The 17,800-nt window shown below is 50.6% G+C and overlaps 1 protein-coding gene across 1 annotated transcript; it reads left to right on the forward strand.

Moving 5' to 3' along the window:
* Nucleotides 1-4,160: 4,160 nt before the first annotated feature.
* Nucleotides 4,161-14,231, forward strand: HMOX1 (heme oxygenase 1). The gene is made up of 5 exons (XM_043965168.1): nucleotides 4,161-4,316; nucleotides 6,531-6,651; nucleotides 9,122-9,613; nucleotides 10,159-10,258; nucleotides 13,600-14,231. Exons 1-5 carry the CDS (start codon nucleotides 4,285-4,287, stop codon nucleotides 13,722-13,724), a joined length of 870 nt encoding a protein of 289 aa, XP_043821103.1. The 5' UTR covers nucleotides 4,161-4,284; the 3' UTR covers nucleotides 13,725-14,231.
* Nucleotides 14,232-17,800: the final 3,569 nt, after the last annotated feature.

Below are 17,800 nucleotides of genomic sequence, written 5' to 3' on the forward strand. Positions count from 1 at the left end.
AGATCTAGTGCCGGAAAGGAGGCTGGCCTGCCCAAACCCTTGTTTTACAGAGGGGGAAACTGAGGCCCAGGGAACTGAAGGTGACCCCGCTAGGGTCATGAGACCAGAATGTCTAGGGCTGGAAGGGCCCTCCTGCCTTTTCTCTGCCTCCCTTCCTCCTGCCAGCCCTCTCTCTCCCTCTGATACCCAAGGGCATGTCTGACCACATCTGCTGCTCCTTTAACTTAGAATAGTTGTGCTCACCTCCCAAGTTTATTGACATTTAAAAAGAGAATCCTAGAATAGTACTTAATTTTTTTAAAAATGGAACTCTAATGATAGGATATCAGGCAGAATTGGAGCAAGATTTTTTAAGGGAAGGGAGAGTGTGACATGGGAGAAGGAAGATAAAACTTGCTGATCTTAGAATCAAATCATAGCTTGATGAGGAAAGCTGAGAATCATAGAAAATCAGAGCTGGGAGGGGCCTCAGAGCAGGGAATGGCAGAGCTTGGACAGCTCTAGAACAAGGAATGTCAGAGCTGGAAAGGGCCTTAGAACATGGGATGTCATATAATTTGAGACAGGGCATATGTGGGAATTTGTTTATGTATCTTTGTGCTGAAGGCTCATTTTTCTATTTCTTTTTTAAAATTTCCTCAGGTGTTAGGCTGGATTAACAAAATAAAAGAATTAAAACTAGGGAATGGCTATCTGAGAAGGTGATGGAGAGGCATCCAGATAGATGGAAAGCTGGGTTATGTAAAAATAGAACCTATCAGGACAACTATGTGGTGCAGTGGATAAAACACCGGCCCTGGATTCAGGAGGACCTGAGTTCAAATATGATTTCAGACACTTGATACTTACTAGCTGTGTGACCTTGGGCAAGTCACTTGACCCCTACTGCCAAAACAACAACCAAAAAAAGAGCCTATCAATAAGAGTTATTTAAAAAAATGTGAAAGAACAACGTCCAGACTAGAAGGATCTTCCATGACAATGGTGGACACTTACATAGAACTCCAAGGTTTGCAAAACTCTTTATAGTAAAGGAGATTCCAGTGATTTAGCCACGGTCAAACACTGGCACAACCAGGGCTCCCCTGCCCAGGTCTCCCAGGTCTCCTAAGTCCCAGTCTAGCAGTCATGGTGTTTGTCTCATGCCCCCAGGTAAGGGCAGGTCTGAGAGAGGAGGAGAGGGGGTGACTTCTGGAACATTCTGGTTGTGGTGAGAGAAAGGGAAGTCAGGCAGTTGTTATCTGAGTCAGCAGCCAGAAACATTCATGAATCCAACCTATGACCTCCACAGGAGCCCCATGGTCCTGACCAATATAAGGCCCTTGCCCTCATTCTCTACTTACTGTTGGACTCAATGGTATTTTTTTTTTGTGGGGCAATTGGGGTTAAGTAACTTGCCCAGGGTCACACAGCTAGTAAGTGTCAAGTGTATGAGGCCGGATTTGAACTCAGGTCCTCCCGAATCCAGGGCCAGTGCTCTATCCACTGCGCCACCTAGCTCCCAGCACACTGGCCTCCCTGAGATCTGGGCTAGACTAGTCCTGTGGGTCTGGGGCCTCTTTGTCAGTCCTTGGGTCTGGGGCCTCTTTGAAGCACATCAGTCTTCCCAGAACAACAGTGCCCTTTCATTGGGCCTGTAGATGAGAACCCTATACCTCATGTCCCTAGTTAAGATGTAAACTCCATGGGGTCAGGGCCCAAGTCCTACTGCTTGTATCAGAGTGGAAAGAATGCTAAGATTCAGACCGGCAGTTCAGGTCCAAATCACAGCACCTGTGATTATGAAGGTCGTGACCTCGGGCAAGATTCTTTCAGCTGTTTCCCTTTCCTCACTTGTAAATTGAGAAGATGGGTCCAGATAATCACTAAAGTCCCTTCTACCTTTAAATTTCTGAGCCAGTTTTTTGTTTTCAATCAACAGATATTCTTTGGTCTGGGTCACATTTAAGAAATTAGATGGAATGTTCAGTTATTTTAAACTGGTCACTTTTACCAAAATCTGTGTTTTGTTTTGTGAGACAATTGGGGTTAAGTGACTCACCCAGGTCACACAGCTAGTGTCAAGTGTTTGAGGTTGGATTTGAACTCAGGTACTCCTGACTCCAGGGCCGGTGCTTTATCCATTGTGCCACCTAGCTGCCCCTCAAAATCCGTGTTTTTAAGGCCAGTATTCTCCCTGCAACAATCTATAGCTGTGAATCATGGCAGTAGGTAGATTGGAAAGATTACTAGATCTCAAGTCAGGGGACCTGGGTTTGAATTCCAGCTGGGTCACTTACCATTTTAGCATCTCTTGGCCTCAGTTTCTTCTGGAGAGACTGGCCTTGGTGGCCTCTAAAGTCCCTTGCAGCCTTAAGTCTTTGATTTTTTTCGTCTTTGAAAAATCAAAATGGTGGTTAACCAAAAGGGTAGTAGAATGAATCATAAGGGTCACACATAATAAGGCTGTTGCAGGTTACTGATGATGACTGGAGAAAGGGAAGACAATATCAAGGTCACAAAATTAGCTTGGTGGTACAGTGAATAGAGCGCTGAACTTGGAATCAGGAAGATCCATTGTCATGAGTTCAAATCTGGCCTCAGACACTTACTAGCTGTGTGACCCTGAGCAAATCACTTAACCCTCTGGGCCTCAGTTTCCCTCATCTGTCAAATGAGCTGGAGAAGGAAATGGCAAACCCCTCCAGTATCTTTGCCAAGAAAACCCCCAATGAGTTCATGAATGAAATGACAGCAGTGAAATGAAATGAAACAACAATCTTCCTACCTAGATTACGGTAGCCACCATTATGGGATACTATAACCTACACTCAGTCTTCTCTTCTCCAAGAGAAATGCCTCTTATTCTTCGAGCCACAGATCATACATAACATTTCTCTTTTTGGCAACTAGGTGGGACAATAAAGGACAATAAAGTCCATCCTGGGTTGAAGGAGTTTTACCTGATGAGCAATGAAGAAAATGAAGGATCCTGTTTGTTTCCATGTTCTCTCCCACCCCAACCCCAGAGGGTAAATTGCTTTCGGCTTTATCCAGAAGGTAGAAAGAATGGAGCTAACGGATCTGGATTCAAATCCCGACTCTGCCACTTCTAGTTCTGTGACGTTGATCTAGTCATTTAATCTCTGGGCCTCAGTTTCCTCATTTGCAAAAGGAGAGTCTGAGACTAGATGACCCCTAAAGTTTCTTCCAGTTCTCAATCTATGATCTTTCAGCTGACTAGGAGGAGATCAGAGCAAGGGGTGTTTTCATTGGAAGTGTCCTCCTCTGACTGGGAAAGTTACTGAAGGGGAGAGGATTGAACACATTTTTGAGGGATAAAATCCCAAAGATTCCACAAACTCATCTCACTGGGCAAACCTCAGTAGCATCCCTGTGCCAAGCCCTCCTATCGAAGGAGAGGGGCAGGCAGCTAGGTGGCCCAGTGGATAAAGCACCGGCCCTGGATTCAGGAGGGCCTGAGTTCAAATCCGGCCTCAGACACTTGACACTTACTAGCTGTGTGACCCTGGGCAAGTCACTTAATCTTCATTGCCCCGAAATAAAATAAACACTTGTTCGGGGACTACACTGCCTCTAGTCTGGTCCCTCCCAGAACAAGAACCCCTCCGTGAGCATCCCCAAGAAGCAGCCCCATCTTGCCTCTGCGTGCAGAGTTCCTCCAGTATCGGGAGTCTCACACCCCAAAAGGGGGCGGTTCAGGGTACTATGGGACCCCTCCAGTTGGCAGCCAGCCTCTTCACCTAGCAAGATGCCAATTCTGCCCTCAGGAGCCAAGCGGGGCCGGCCCAATTCGTACTCGAGTAACTGGGGGGGTGGGGGGGGAAGGCTCAGCTCACGGGCAGGGGGTGAAGAGAGAGGGAGGAGCGGTGGGCGCCCCAAAGCAAAGCTGACCCCGCGCTTCCTTCACCCCTTTGTGGGGTCTCTTTTGTTTCGGAAGCACATCCTGTGGCCACGCTTTGTGCGGGAGGATATCCCAGGCCTCCCGTGCACCCGTTCGCCACCTCTATTGTCCTTCAGGGGTGGGGCCAGATGTTTGCACTGGTCCCCGGGGAGGCAGTGTTGCAATCAGCCCGGGGGAGGGCTTAGCGGAGGCAGCTGCGGTTCCCCACGTGACACCCCTCCCTCTTCGCCACGCCCCCACAGGGTATTAAAGCCGGCTGCGGGGCAGCGGCCGAACCAACTCAGTCTTTGCGATCCCAGGGCTTAGCGCGCAGCTGGCATTCGGCACCGCGCACTCTGGACCAAAGGAAACGCACTCAGCAGCCGGCGGAGGAGGACGCGATGGAAGCTACGAGGACACCGCAGCCCAAGAGGTGAGCGAGGGTTCGAATCCCGCCCCTGCTGCTCAGGGGCTGGGAGCCCGGGGGTGGGACGGGGGGGGGGAGGCGGGGAGCTCCCTGCCACCTCCGTGACCCACCGGGTGCCCACTTGGGCTCGGAAGACCCCAAACTCTAGCCTTGGGCTCGAAAGACCCAGACGGTCTCAGCTGTCATTTACCCCGGGGTAGTCTCGGACCGTGACTTCTCCTCGTTGGCCGAAGTTGGCTCAAACGTAAATTGTGGGTAGAGGAGACTCCTGGAGTCTGGGGCGCTCTCTCTGGAGCCAGCCCGCCCCAACTCTCCTGATCTGGGGAGATGATGCCCAGACCCTCCCCAATCCCGCTAGAGGGAAATGCGACGTGGGTTCGAAGGGTGGAGAGGGATGCTGATGTGGGGGCACCCGCAAAGCATCCCTCCCCCATCTAGAGGATTCTCCTGGCACCCAGAGCCAGGGACCTCTCAGTTTGGGGCACGCACGCCTTCAGCATTCTGAGCTTCCTCAGTTTCCCCATCCATAGTATGAGAAGCGTAGGCAGTGCGGTGTAGTGGGAAGAACTTCTTCATATTGTTTTCCAGGAAGGTTACCGACTTTTGGGGGAGGCTCTGGACTTGTTCTAGAGCTCTCTCCCCAGTTACTTTAGGATAGGGGTAACCAGGCGGAGAGAAACCTGACACACTGGACCATAGTTCAGATCCTAGCAGTGACTGGGGGCAAGTCATTTCCACTTCTCTGAGGGTCTCGTACTGACTGTCCCATCTTCTGGGGAGGAAAACATTTTATAGGATTTAATAGATTTAGAGCTAGGAGGAACCCTGGAGACCCTCTAATCCAACACACCCACATATTACTCATTCAGAGGCTGGGGTCTACAGAAGAAGTAGTGAATTGTCTCTTATTTTGTGTGTGTGTGTGGGGGGGGGGCAATGGGGGTTAAGTGACTTGCCCAGGGTCACACAGCTAGTAAGTGTCAAGTGTCTGAGGCCAGATTTGAACTCAGGTACTCCTGAATCCACGGCTGGAGCTTTATCCATTATACCACCTAGCTGCCCCCCCCCCTTTTTTTTTTTTGCTGAGGCAATTGGGGTTAAGTGACTTGCCCAAGGTCACACAGCTAGTATTAAGTGTCTGAGGCCAGATTTGAACTCAGGTCCTCCTGACTCCAGGGCCGGTGCTCTATCCACTGTGCCACCAAGCTGCCCTCGTGAATTATGTCCAAGTAAATGACAGCAGGATTTGAACCCAGGGCTGTCTTTGCACTGCTCAGTGCTATGTTTTTAGTAGACAAAGGAGGGGGCCTGGATGCCTGGACTGGAGATTTCATGGGTATAGGGAGGAGAGGTCCATAGATAATTTTAATAATCATTTTATTTTTCTTAATTTGATTTAATCTATCTGTATTGTGAAAAAGCGTGGAATCCATGTAACATTTCAATGTGTATATTTGTGTCTGCTTGTCTGTCTATCCATCTCTTAACATTGATACCTGAGAGTGTAACTTGACTTCTTAGAGGAAGTTGCCTGGGACCCCGATAGGTTGAGCAACTTGTCTGGAGTCACACAGCTGGTCTGTGTCCAAGGCAGGACTTGACCCCAGGTCTGAATTCAGGGCTTTCTGGATATCTTTATGCTCTTGCCTGTGCTATCTCTCTAATCTATGCTAGAAAAGAGCATTAAACCCACCCCCTCCCCCACCCAGTATGACCCCTCCCCCACTCCATGAGAAAGACTAGTTTGAGGAAACAATGAAAGCATAATGTTCATTGATTGGCCCATGAGCCCCCTCCACTGATTGGACTTGGCAGTTCCTCTTGTGACTTTTACTTGCCTGCTTGGGATGAACTTGGACCCTGGTCTCCCTTACCCCAAGTTGGGCCCTATTCATTTGGCCAACTTCCTCATTTTTTTCTTTAATGTAGAAGAAAACGTTTTCTTCCATTTTGAGGAGCATGGATTTTTTTTAAAGATGATATTGTTTTAAAAAATGAATATTCAATAGGAAGTCAGATTATCCTGTCTGTGGTTGTTTTTTCATTGGCCTTTGGTGAGCCCCCTGGTGAGGTCACCTTCCCTCCAGCAGACACCTGGAAGGCAGGATGGCTGCCAGGGTGAGGCCACCTCACAAGGGAAGCCCTCAAAGAATGTAAGAATGTGGGTCTTTTTCATGGGAGTCCCAGTAACAATGTGATTCTCTGGCCTTCCTTTCCCAGCATGCCTCAGGATTTGTCAGAGGCCCTGAAAGAAGCCACAAAGGATGTTCACACCCAGGCTGAGAATGTGGAATTCCTGAAGAATTTCCAGAAGGGGCAGGTGCCCCGGGAAGGCTTCAAGGTATGGTGGGACACCTGGTATGAACAGGGGGATGGGGCAGGTGAGGTCTGACCCTAGCAAGGGGTACAGCTTGAGTGATGACTGAAGCCTGGCTGAATAACATGACCTGGCTACACTTAATTAGCTATGTGACTTCTTGAATCAACAGGTATGTGCCAAGTGCCAACTCCCTGCTAGGCACTGGGGATGCAAAGATGAAGAATCAGTTAACCAGTCAGCAGGTATTTAGGTGTGTCGGGCACTAAGGATGAAAAGATCAGCCAGCCAATCTAGAAGTATTTATTAATCACCAATTGTGTGGCAGGCGCTGGGGATGAAGTGTTGTGATTGAGGAAGAGGAGGGAAAGAGAAGGTCAGTTATGTGGATCAGAGAATGAGAGGGAGAGGAGGTCGGTTCGTGGGGGCTTTCAGAGATTAAAAACCGTTTGTTTTTTTTATCTTTGAGATAATAGGGAGCCACTGGGATTGTTTCCATAGAGAAACACCATGGTCAGATCTGCATGTGAGATCACTTTGGTGTAGTGGCATGTAGGATGGACCAATTAGGAAATTTAAAATAATCTAGGCAGGTGATCAGAGGCTGAACCAAGGGATGTGAATTGAGAGTAGGGGTTGAGTGCGAGAAGTGTTACAAAGGTAAAACCCACAAGACTTAGTTGGTAGGTATGTGGGGTAAGGAAGAGTGAGGACTCTAGGATGAAGCAGATCCTGGGAGACCAGAAGGATGGTGGTGCTGCCTTCAAAAGAAACAAGGAAGTTTGGAAGAGAGGAGGGTTTAGGGGGAAAAGTAATGACTTCAGTTTGAGACCTGTTGAATGTAAAGGGTCTCCCTGTTTAAAATGACTGATGGGGCAGCTAGGTGGCACAGTGGATAGAGCACTGGCCCTGGAGTCAGGAGGACCTGAGTTCAAATCCGGCTTCAGACACTTAACACTTACTAGCTGTGTGACCCTGGGCAAGTCACTTAACCCCCATTGCCCTGCCAAAAAAGAAAAAAGACTAGAACACCCACAGTTGGCGGGGATATGAATGATTAGCCAAACAGGAGCCAGTAGACAGGCAGGAGAAGACTAGAGAAAGATCGGGGTCACAGAACCTCAAAGAGGGAAAGAGTATGGGGGGACAGGGGGTCTATAGCATGAAAGGCAGCAGGGCCAACAAGAAGGAAGAAGGCAAAGAAAAGACCAGCAGATCTGACTAACGAAATAATTGCTGACTTTGGAAGGAAGTGGTTTCTGTTGAGTGAGGAGGTCAGAAGCTAGATTACAAAGGGCCCAGGAGAAAGAAGCAAAGGAAGCAGGTGTAGACAACTTTCTCAAGGTGCTTATCCGCATTTTAGGTTCCTAGGATAACTAGAACCCAAAGGGGCCTTAGATCACCTAGTCTAACCCACCCTACCCTGATTTATTTGTTTTTTTTTGTTTTTTTGAGGGGCAATGAGGGTTAAGGGACTTGCCCAGGGTCACACAGCTAGTAACTGTCAAGTGTCTGAGGCTGGATTTGAACTCGGGTATTCCTGAAGCCAAGACTAGTGCTTTATCCACTGCACCACTTGGCTGCCTTCCCCCCCCCCCATTTAAAGATGAACGCCCTAAGGCCCAGAGAGTGGAGGTGACTTGCCCAAGGTCACCTGATTGCTTAGGAATTGAACCCTGCTCTTCCTCTCCCAGGGCCAGCTTTCTCTCACACAGGCTGCCTCCTTGGTATTTACAAAAATACTGACTCCTCAGTCCTTCGTTTCGACTTTGTTCCCCTCTTGACTTTTCACCTGAGTGGCTAATAGATGACTGGAGTTAATGAATAAATGACCGATTGAATGAAAAGCAATTACTGTTGGCAAAGCCCAGTGCCAAGGCTGAGCATAGTCAGGCGGCCCCTGGTATCTTGGGCTTATTGGGGTCAGATGGAAGGGGTCAGTGGTCCTTAGGGCACAGCAATAGGCAGATGGCCACCTTCTTTTCCTGTCAACCCATTAATTATCCCTGCTGTCAGGGCTTGCTCTCTCCCACCCCGCCCTTTCTCAGGAAGGTTAAGTGGCTTATTCAGGGTCACAGGGAGGCAAGGTCAGAACCCAGTTTCTGGCTCTAAATCCTATGGCACTTCCATGGGGGGGGTGGGGGGGGCAGGGTGTCTTGCTCGTTGCTCTCCTCTCCTTGCCTAGAGCATATGTTCCTGGAGGGCAGGCGCTGTGTCTTAGATTCGCACTGTGCCTAGCACAGGCCCGGCCCCAGAAGTGGAGCTCGGAGCCTTCCCGAAGGCCTCTCCTGCTAGTGCTTTCTCTATCCCCATCATCCTGTCTGTAGCTTGCTTTGTGTTTGCTCGCCTGCAGGTTGCCTAAGCTCTTTGAGGAGGCTCCTTGTGTCCCCAGGGCTCAGTACATAGTAGGTCCTTAATGAATGTGGGTTGATTGACCTCCTTTCTTTGGCTGACCAGCTCAGACCCGTGTCAGTGATCACTTGTTTGGTTTCAGATGGTGATGTCTGCCCTGTATCACATCTATTTGGCCTTGGAAGAGGAGATGATGCGGAACAAGACGCACCCTGCCATCACCCCCATCTACTTCCCTGAGGAGCTGAACCGCACACCTGCTCTGGAGCAGGACATGGAGTTCTGGTACGGCCCCCAGTGGAGGAAGGAGATCCCGTACACGGCCGCCACCCAGAAGTACGTGAATCGGCTTCGCGAGTTGGGCCACGGGGAGCCTGAGCTGCTGGTGGCCCACGCCTACACCCGTTACCTGGGGGACCTCTCCGGAGGTCAGATCCTCAAGAAGATTGCCCAGAAGTCCCTGGGGCTCCCCAGCACCGGGGAAGGGGTGGCCTTCTTCAATTTCCCGGCCATCCCCAACGCCACCAAATTCAAGCAGCTTTACCGTTCCCGAATGAATGCCATCGAGATGAGCCTGGCCACCAAGAAGAAGGTGGTGGAGGAAGCACAAACCTCCTTCCTCCTGAACATCCAGGTGAGGCCCCCCCTCCAGCAGAGACTGCAGGCTAGCACAGGCAGGGAGGCGACCTTGGAGTCGCTCCATTGAGGGCCCCATAGGTGCTTCATAAATGCTTGTTGACTTGACAGCGCCTTCCAAAAATGTGTAGTCGCATTCCTAGGGACCAGGGAACCACAGGCGCTAGGGAGACAAGGAGATGGCGTCCCCCTGCATGGGCTGCGTGCCAGCTCGCATCCAGCATCTCTGGACCCTTCCGCAGTCCTAAGAGTTTTGTCATCCCTAGGCCATGTTACATTCCCTCCCCTGGGGCCATCCGGGGGCTCTCGCCCAGGTCAGCTCTCCTCACTCTTTAATGGGAGTTCTCACACCATCCCCACCCTTGCCCTGGTCTTCATCCTCTTTCCCAGTGGAAAAGAGCCTCCTAGCCAAAAGAAGGGATGACCGGTCCCTGGGTGTCCCCGCCCCCGCCCTCCACATTAGATCCAAAAGCCCAGCTTGGCTCGCGCTGCCGTCCTGCACGAGCACCTTCTGACCTAGGGTGCTCCTTCTTGGGTCCATAGGTGTTTGAGGAGCTGCAGGCGTTATTATCTAAGAACCCGGAGAATGGGAACCTTCCTGAGAAGCAGGAGCTTCGGAAAAGGCCCGGCAACAGAGGACAAGGTGAGGCCAGTCTCCCTGCTGTCCACGAACCTCCCAAGTGAAGCTGCTGAGCTGGGGATCTTGGGGTACCGGGTCAGCAAGAATGACTCCTCCCCTCTCCCCCCTCATTAACGTCCGCAATCATCTGTTCCACAAGCCTTATGCTTGATCTGCTCAGCCTTAGAGGATGGAACTGGAAGCAATGGGAGGCACTTACAGGGAGACAGATCTCTGTTTCAAAGCACTGGACCTGGAGTTGGGAAGACTAGAGTTCAAATCTAGCATCAGATACTTAGTTGCTGTGTGACCCTGGACAAATCACTTAATCCTGTTTGCCTCAGTTTCCTCATCTGTGAAATGGAAATAACAAAATAGCCATATGTGAGGATCAAATGAGATGATGTCTATAAAGCACTTTGCAAGCCTTAAGTGACACCTAAATGCCATTGTTATTTTAACACTTCCAACTGTTAAAGTGGGATGGGTCACCTTTGGGGTTTCCTATTCCTGCTCAGAGGGGGTTGGGGGGGGATGGCTTTCAGGGCAGGGGGGTCCTTGTAGCTCTAAGAAGCTGAGATTTCATTAGCATCTGCATGGTGAAAAGCTCAAGCACCAGTAAGCAATGATTAAGCACCTACTATGTGCCAGTGCTAAGCACTAGAGATACAAAGAGTCAAAAAACCCCTGCCCTCGAGGAGCTTATGCTCTTAATGCCCAACCCCCTCTTTTTACCGATGAGGAAAATGAAGCCTTGGGAAGTTAAGTGATTGACCCAAGGTCATACAGCTAATAAAATGAGATTATAAGGCCCCTGAGGGCAGGGATTGTTTTTTGACTCTAGGTATCTCCAGTGTTTAGGGTAGTGCCTGGTACTCAATAAATGTTTATGAATTGGATTGAAGAGTTTGAGATTTGAACCCAGATCCTCAGACTTGAAGGTGCTTTTTCTGCCACCAGATGTTGCCTTTGACCTGAGATAAATCACCCCCAGAAATCTCAGTTCTCTTATCTATAGAATGGATTAGTTGGGAGCCTCTTTCCAAAGACCTTTCCATCTGTCCATCCTGTGACCTCCTTATTCTCCCAACTTCCCAGTGGCATCAGTGACTGTCCCATTTTGTTCTTGGGGACATATTTTCTCCCTTCCCTAACGCTTAGGCAGCTCCTGTTTGCGTGGATTGGCTGTGTGTTGTATGGTCTGGGAGATGTGACGTCAGTCAGAGAGGCTTTTGGGAATTGGCCATGGGGGCACTCCAGGGCCCAGAGGAAAACCAGCTGCTGGGGGAGGCTTCAGAAGGCTTCGTCATTAAGGGACCGTCCCTCCCTCGGGGCACAGCCCCAGCGAGCCCCGGTGGTGGTGCTTGCTGATCCTGGAATCCGTGTTAACCCTGCCCCCTTCAGAGCCATCCTTCACTGGGCATACACAGGAGAAGCAGTACTAGTGAGGAAAGCAAGGCCCCCCCTATACTTGGGAGACAGTGGGAGAGTAGAAGGAGCCTTGACTCTGGAGCCAAAAGGGACCTGGGTTTGACTCTCTCTTTTTTTTTTTTTTCTTTTTTTTGTGGGGCAATGGGGGTTAAGTGACTTGCCCAGGGTCACACAGCTAGTAAGTGTCAAGTGTCTGAGGCTAGATTAGAACTCGGGTCCTCCTGACTCCAGGGCCGGTGCTCTATCCACTGCGCCACCTAGCTGCCCCCAGCGGATCTGGGATTGAAATCCTACCTAGGAGACTTAAACTACCTTGGTGATTAGGAGCAGGTCATTTAATTTCCCTAAAATGAGGGAATCGCGGCCTCTGGGGACCCTTGCAGCCCTGCAGAGCCATAGGCTTAGGCTCTCCTCAGAGGAGCTCCTCACCTTCTCTGTCACCTGCACTGGAATATGAGGGCCTTCGAGGCCAGGAGTAGGACTGTTTTTACCTTTGTGTTTGTTCTCTGGGCCTGGTACAGGCCAGTAATTTGTAAACGCCCAATGATTTGTTTGTTGACTGACTGACTGCCCACTTGAGGAATGCAGATCACCTTTGCGCTCCCCAATTTCCCTGGGGAAGTTCAGTTTTGATTCACAAGACGGGCCAAAGGACTCATGAAACCTTGGATCAAGGAACCTGTCCCTCCTTTGCCTGAGCCAAACCAAGCAAACCAGCATTTATTCAACTCCTGTGTGCCAAGCAGTGAGGAAACAAAGATAAGAACGACCTTGCCCTCAGGAAGCTTACGTTCCATTGGGGAAAACCCAAATTCAGTTCAGCCCTAGAAGTGGAGGCCCTAGAGTATCATGTCTGACTTGCCCAAGGTCACATGCCTAGTAGTGGTGGATTTGAATTCGTACCTTCTGACTCCTAAATCTCAGCTTTTCCTATCACCCCTGTATTGTTCTCACTTCGGATCTGTAGCTGGGAGAGACCTCTGGGACATACATACAATCTAAACTCCTTGGTTTACTTTTTTTTATTTGTTTGTTTTGCAAGGCAATGGGGGTTAAGTGACTTGCCCAGGGTCATACAGCTAGTAAGTGTCTGAGGCCAGATTTGAACTCAGGTCTTCCTGAATCCAAGGCTGGTGCTTTATCCACTGTGCCACCTAGCTGCCCCTAAAACTCCTTGATTTACAAAGGAGGAAACTGAGGCAAACAGGATTAAGTGACTTGCTCAGGGTCACAGAATCTTAAGGTTAGATTTGAACTCAGCTCCCCGTTCCTGACAGCCTTTTCCCTAGAATTCTGCGCCCACAAGGGAAACTTGGAAAGGGGCTCACTCTCTCCAAAACAACTCTTATGAGTTGTGCATCTTTTGAATACCATTATCTCTATCCCTATTTAATATGCTTGGCACATGGCTCATAGTAAGTGCTTAATAAATGCTTCTTGACAGACCGATTACAAAGGAAATAAATGTTATTGAAATACAGGTATCAAAATATTTAGGGGGGGGGGCAGCTAGGTGGCGCAGTGGATAGAGCAACGGCCCTGGAGTCAGGAGGACCTGAATTCAAATCTAGCCTCAAACACTTGACACTAGCTGTGTGACCCTGGGCAAGTCACTTAACCCTCCTTGCCCCACCAAAAAAAAAAGGGCCCTTATTTTCTATTCCTCTTCCATATAGCTTGCTTTGTATACATTTGGATGTAACGGAGGGGCAGGGACTGTCTTTTGCCTCTTTATATCCTCGGTGCTTAGCATGGTGCCCGGCACATAGTAGGCACTTACAGATATTGACTGGCCCCTAGCCTGATATCAGGCGTATAAAGGGTCAGTGTTGCTGGGGGCCTTCTAGTAGAAGCCAGACGACCCGTTTTGGGGCTGTTGTAGAGCTGGATTTGGGTTAGAGGCCCCTTCTCACAGAAGCTTTTTTCTCTCCTAGGCCCGACTTCCACCGAGCCTGCTCCCCAGAAGCCCCAGCAGAGTCTCCTCTCCCACTTGCCCATCCGTTGGATCCTCACCCTCTCCATCGTGGCCACCGTCGCCATGGGGTTCTATGCCATGTGAATGAAAGAGGCTTCCCCTTTGGAGTCTGGACTGCTTCCAGCCTAAAAGTCACTCCGTGAGCCTCCTTGGGTCACGGTGGGTCAGGTTCCCTGGGACCCCGGCCCTGGTACTTTCCCCTCCGCTGGAAAAGATGGAGGAGAGCCCGACGCTGACCTAAAGCACCTCTGTCCTGAGGGACTTGAACTTTTAAGGCGGCCTTCTGTGGCTGCCCCCAGATGTAGCACTCTCCCCCAGAGACCCGACCCAGGAGTGACCGCTTTCCCTTTGGCCTCTTTGAGAATGTTGTGTCTTCCTTAGGAGCCAGGTTTCTGGGGGATTTTGTTTGGTCCCATTTCACAATGTTTGGGTTTGTTTTGTTTTTCCCCCAGGGTCAGGGGTTTTACCTCATTTTGTTGGGGGGTGTGTGTGTGTGTGTGTGTGTGTGTGTGTGTGTGTGTGTGTGTGTGTGTTTTTAAATACTACGGTTCCAATGCCAGTGTCCTTGAGCCCATCTGTAAACTTTCAATAAACAGTGTTGTCTTAACTTCTCAATATCTGACTCCCCTTGGAAGTTTGCTTTATTATTGTACACATGCTTCGGGCAAGGGTCAAATTCCAGGTGTCTTGCTTTGCCCTCAGGACTCCAGGGGCCCAGTTCGGAGAGGCTGGGCCATCAGTCAAGTCTGGCAAGATCCCAGCCAAGCTCTGGGTCATAAGTCACATGAGCATATCTTCCTAGATGAGGAACCTCACAGAGGTTCTGGCTCAACCACCTCACTCAAAAGATGAGGAAACTGAGGCATGGAAGAAAATGACTTGGGATCGTGAAGTCAGATTTAGATATGGTCTTTCAGGTTACGGAGATAGCCCCCTCATTTCACAACTGGGGAAACTGAGGCAGAGGAGAAGAGACTTGGCACTTGGCCCTTGGGATCATCAGTTCAGACCTGAATGAGGTCCAGAGAGAGCCAGTGATTTGTGCAAGATCACTAAAGCAGAATGTGGAAAGGGTGGAAGGTGACCCCAGATTCTTCGACCTGTACCCCAGACTGCCTCCCACACAGCCTAGGGCTGGGATGGGGAGAGGCTTGTCAAAGCATCGTCAGCTTCCTGTTGCTGTCTAGTTGACCTTGACCCGACAGATCTGGGGGGGAAAGGAGGCAAGCAAGGTATCTGGGCACTAATTCTACTGACCCAAAGCCGAGAAGGCTGAGACTCAAAGTCCAGCACGTTTAGGGTCCTGCCTCGGAGGCTTAATACCTGTGTGACTCTGGTGAGGCCCCTTCCAGCCCTTCATCTGTGAGCTAAGTCATTTTCCTTTCCTGGGCCTCAGTTTCCCCCTTTTGTAAAATGACAGAGTTGGGCCAGAGGGCTTGTGCCAGTGCTAACTCTGGCACTATAAGCCTAAAGGAAGGAGCGGAGACCTGGGCACTAGCCCGGCCTCGACCTCCAAGGCAGATCTTCATCTTTCTGGGCCTCAGCTTTCTCATCTGGAAACTGGGGATAATGAAGGGCTGCTGAGCGCTACCAAGTGCCAAGCTTGGCACACCTCCCAGTGGCAACATGGAGAAAATACTGAACCTGGAGTTGGGAAGACCTGGGTTCCAATCCTTCCCCTGGCACTTGCCAGCTGTGTGACCCTGGACAAGTGACTTAAACTTTCTGAGCCTCAGCTTCCTCCCCTGTATGGGGTGGGGGGTGAGGATACCTCTACTACCCCTTGAGATCCAGGACGACTTGTGCCTCTCTGTCCCCCGAGCGCCTGGCACAGGAGTAAGTATTTCACAGGAGGATGAGACAGTGCCTGTAAAGTGCGCTTTAATCTCCAGCCGGGTCGCCCACTGCTGCATCAAGCTCCACCCAACCAAAGTTGAGCTCCTCATCCCGTCCTCCCCACCCCGAGCCTGCCCCTCCCCTGACTTCTCCAGTCCTGTCGATGATAGCACCAACATTCAGGGTCCCTAGAGCCCCACCCTCCTCCATCACCCTCCACGACCAATCGGTTATGGAGGGAAACAGGCTACAGTAGTCTCACATCTGTCTCCTTTCCAGTCCCACTGCAAACAACTTCTTTCAGGCATGAGGATCTGCAGGAACACGGGCCTAGAGCTGGAGGGGACCTCTGAGGTCATCTTCATTTTCATGTGGGGAAACTGAGGCCCAGCCTGCTGATGGGGCTTGCCCACAATCATATAGCTAGTAAGTGGCAGAGACAGGATTTGAACCCGGGTCCTCTGCTTTTACTCATTGCCTTCTTTATCTCTCCCGTAGACTATAAGCACCTCCCAACTGGGATTTTGCTTCTGGGCTGATGCTGCTGTCCAAGCAGTCTCCCCAGTGTCCCTTTGCACCCTGCCGCCTCTCGCTGGTGGCTCACCACTGCCTCTTGCAAAGGCCTTCACCCAGGCACCATCCTTTCCAGCCTCACCTCTCCCACATTCCCTAGGTGACTCTCAAGCCCCTGTTCCCATCCTGTCCTAACTGGGAACATTCAGAGGAGATTGGAGGGACCAGGAAGTGACCCTAAGCTTGTAAAGAAGGATTAGGTCCCAGAGAACCAAGCAGGACTGGGAGTGATGAGTGGCAGGAGGCCGGGCACAAGCTTTCCCAGGGCATGTGCTGCCTCCACAGGGGGGCGGGTCACCTCTCTCTGGAGGTGCGTGGCCAGGGGTTGGATGGGGGTGACTTTCCGTCCCATTGGCTGGTGAGAGCCCCCCGAGGAGGGTGCTGCTGCTGGGCCACCAGCTGGGGCAGAGCCACGGGGCTGACTTAGTCCCTGGCTAGTTGGCAGAACAGAGAAACCGGACCTCCCGATGTTCCTGTCTGGTCCCAAATCATGAGCCCAGCAGCCAGATGGAGGAGCCGCACGGGCAGAGGCAAGCTGGGATCCCCAAGAGCTTTGAGACAGACGCTGGTGAGAGGCTAGGTCTGAAGAGACAAGGGACAGGGGCCTGGTCTGGCCAAAGGAAGGCTCTCAGGCTCACAAGACCTGGGGGCTCAGCAGGGACAGGAAGCAGGGTGTGGCCCCAGAGCTTCCTCTCAGGGAGCTGCCCTCCTTGGTTTTCTTGGGGAGGGAAGCTCCAGGCCTGGGGCTGCGGCCTCTGAAAAGGCCAATGCAGCGGGCCATTGCCTCCCTTCCCAAAGAGCTCTTGTTGGGGGCCTTAACTGAGGCTTGGAAAGAATTATTTATGGAAGATAAATAGCAAAGGAGTGTGACTTTGAGTCTGCCCTGGTGTGGCCCTCACTAGGCCAGGGGGTTCTCCTTCATCAATGAAAGGGTCTTCTATGGCCCCTCCCAGCTCTCATATCTCCTGTTCTAAGCTCCCTCTCAGGCCTGACATCCCCTGTTCTGAGCTCCCTCCCAGCCCTGACATCCCCTGCTCTGAGCTCCCCCCCAGCCCTGACATCCTCTGTTCTGAGCTCCCTCCCAGCCCTGACATCCCCTGTTCTGAGGCCCCTCCCAGCTCTGCCATTCTATACAAAATTCAGATAAGACACAGTCTCTGATCTCACAGAACTTACAGCTTAGTAAGAAGGTAAAATTCAAACCTAGCTATAATCACAATGTTACATCATAAATACATCAGGGAGGGGCCACACAAATGATCTTAATCCCAAGAGTGGTTATTACATGGGGGAATGAGGGATGGCTTTGCACATAGTAGGCCCTTCAGAAATGTCAGCTGAATGTTGTTTTCCTGCACTGATTTATGTGGTGTTGAATCCAGATGTTTATACTCTACATAGGTTGGAGACGTTTGCTTTCTTTGCATTCTTCATGTTGCCTAGCCCAGTCCTTGGCACACAGTAGGCCCTCAGTATAGCATTGTTCATAGATGTAGCATTGGAAGGACTTTAGAGATCAGCCAGGCCAAGCCCCTCAGTTTATAGATGAAGAAACTGAGATTCAGAAAAGCATCTGTGACTTGTTTGAGGTCACCCAGGAAGTAAGGGGCAGAGTCAGGATTTGAACCCAGATCCTTTGAATTCCAACTCGGTCGTCCTTCCAACCCTCAACTTTACAGATTCAGGGGAGGTTGAGTAAGTGGCCCAAGGTCACTAGAGTGGGCATTTAAGCCATGCTTTCCAAGGTGGAA

The sequence above is a fragment of the Dromiciops gliroides genome, chromosome 5 (genome assembly GCF_019393635.1).
Source record: "Dromiciops gliroides isolate mDroGli1 chromosome 5, mDroGli1.pri, whole genome shotgun sequence".
Taxonomy (NCBI): Eukaryota; Metazoa; Chordata; class Mammalia; order Microbiotheria; family Microbiotheriidae; genus Dromiciops; species Dromiciops gliroides.

Coding starts and splice junctions, on each gene's coding strand:
- HMOX1 (XM_043965168.1), top strand. CDS start 4,285: ATGGAAGCTACGAGGACACCGCAGCCCAAGAG. Junction 4,317..6,530: donor AGGACACCGCAGCCCAAGAG/GTGAGCGAGGGT, acceptor TTCCTTTCCCAG/CATGCCTCAGGATTTGTCAG. Junction 10,259..13,599: donor GCCCGGCAACAGAGGACAAG/GTGAGGCCAGTC, acceptor TTTCTCTCCTAG/GCCCGACTTCCACCGAGCCT.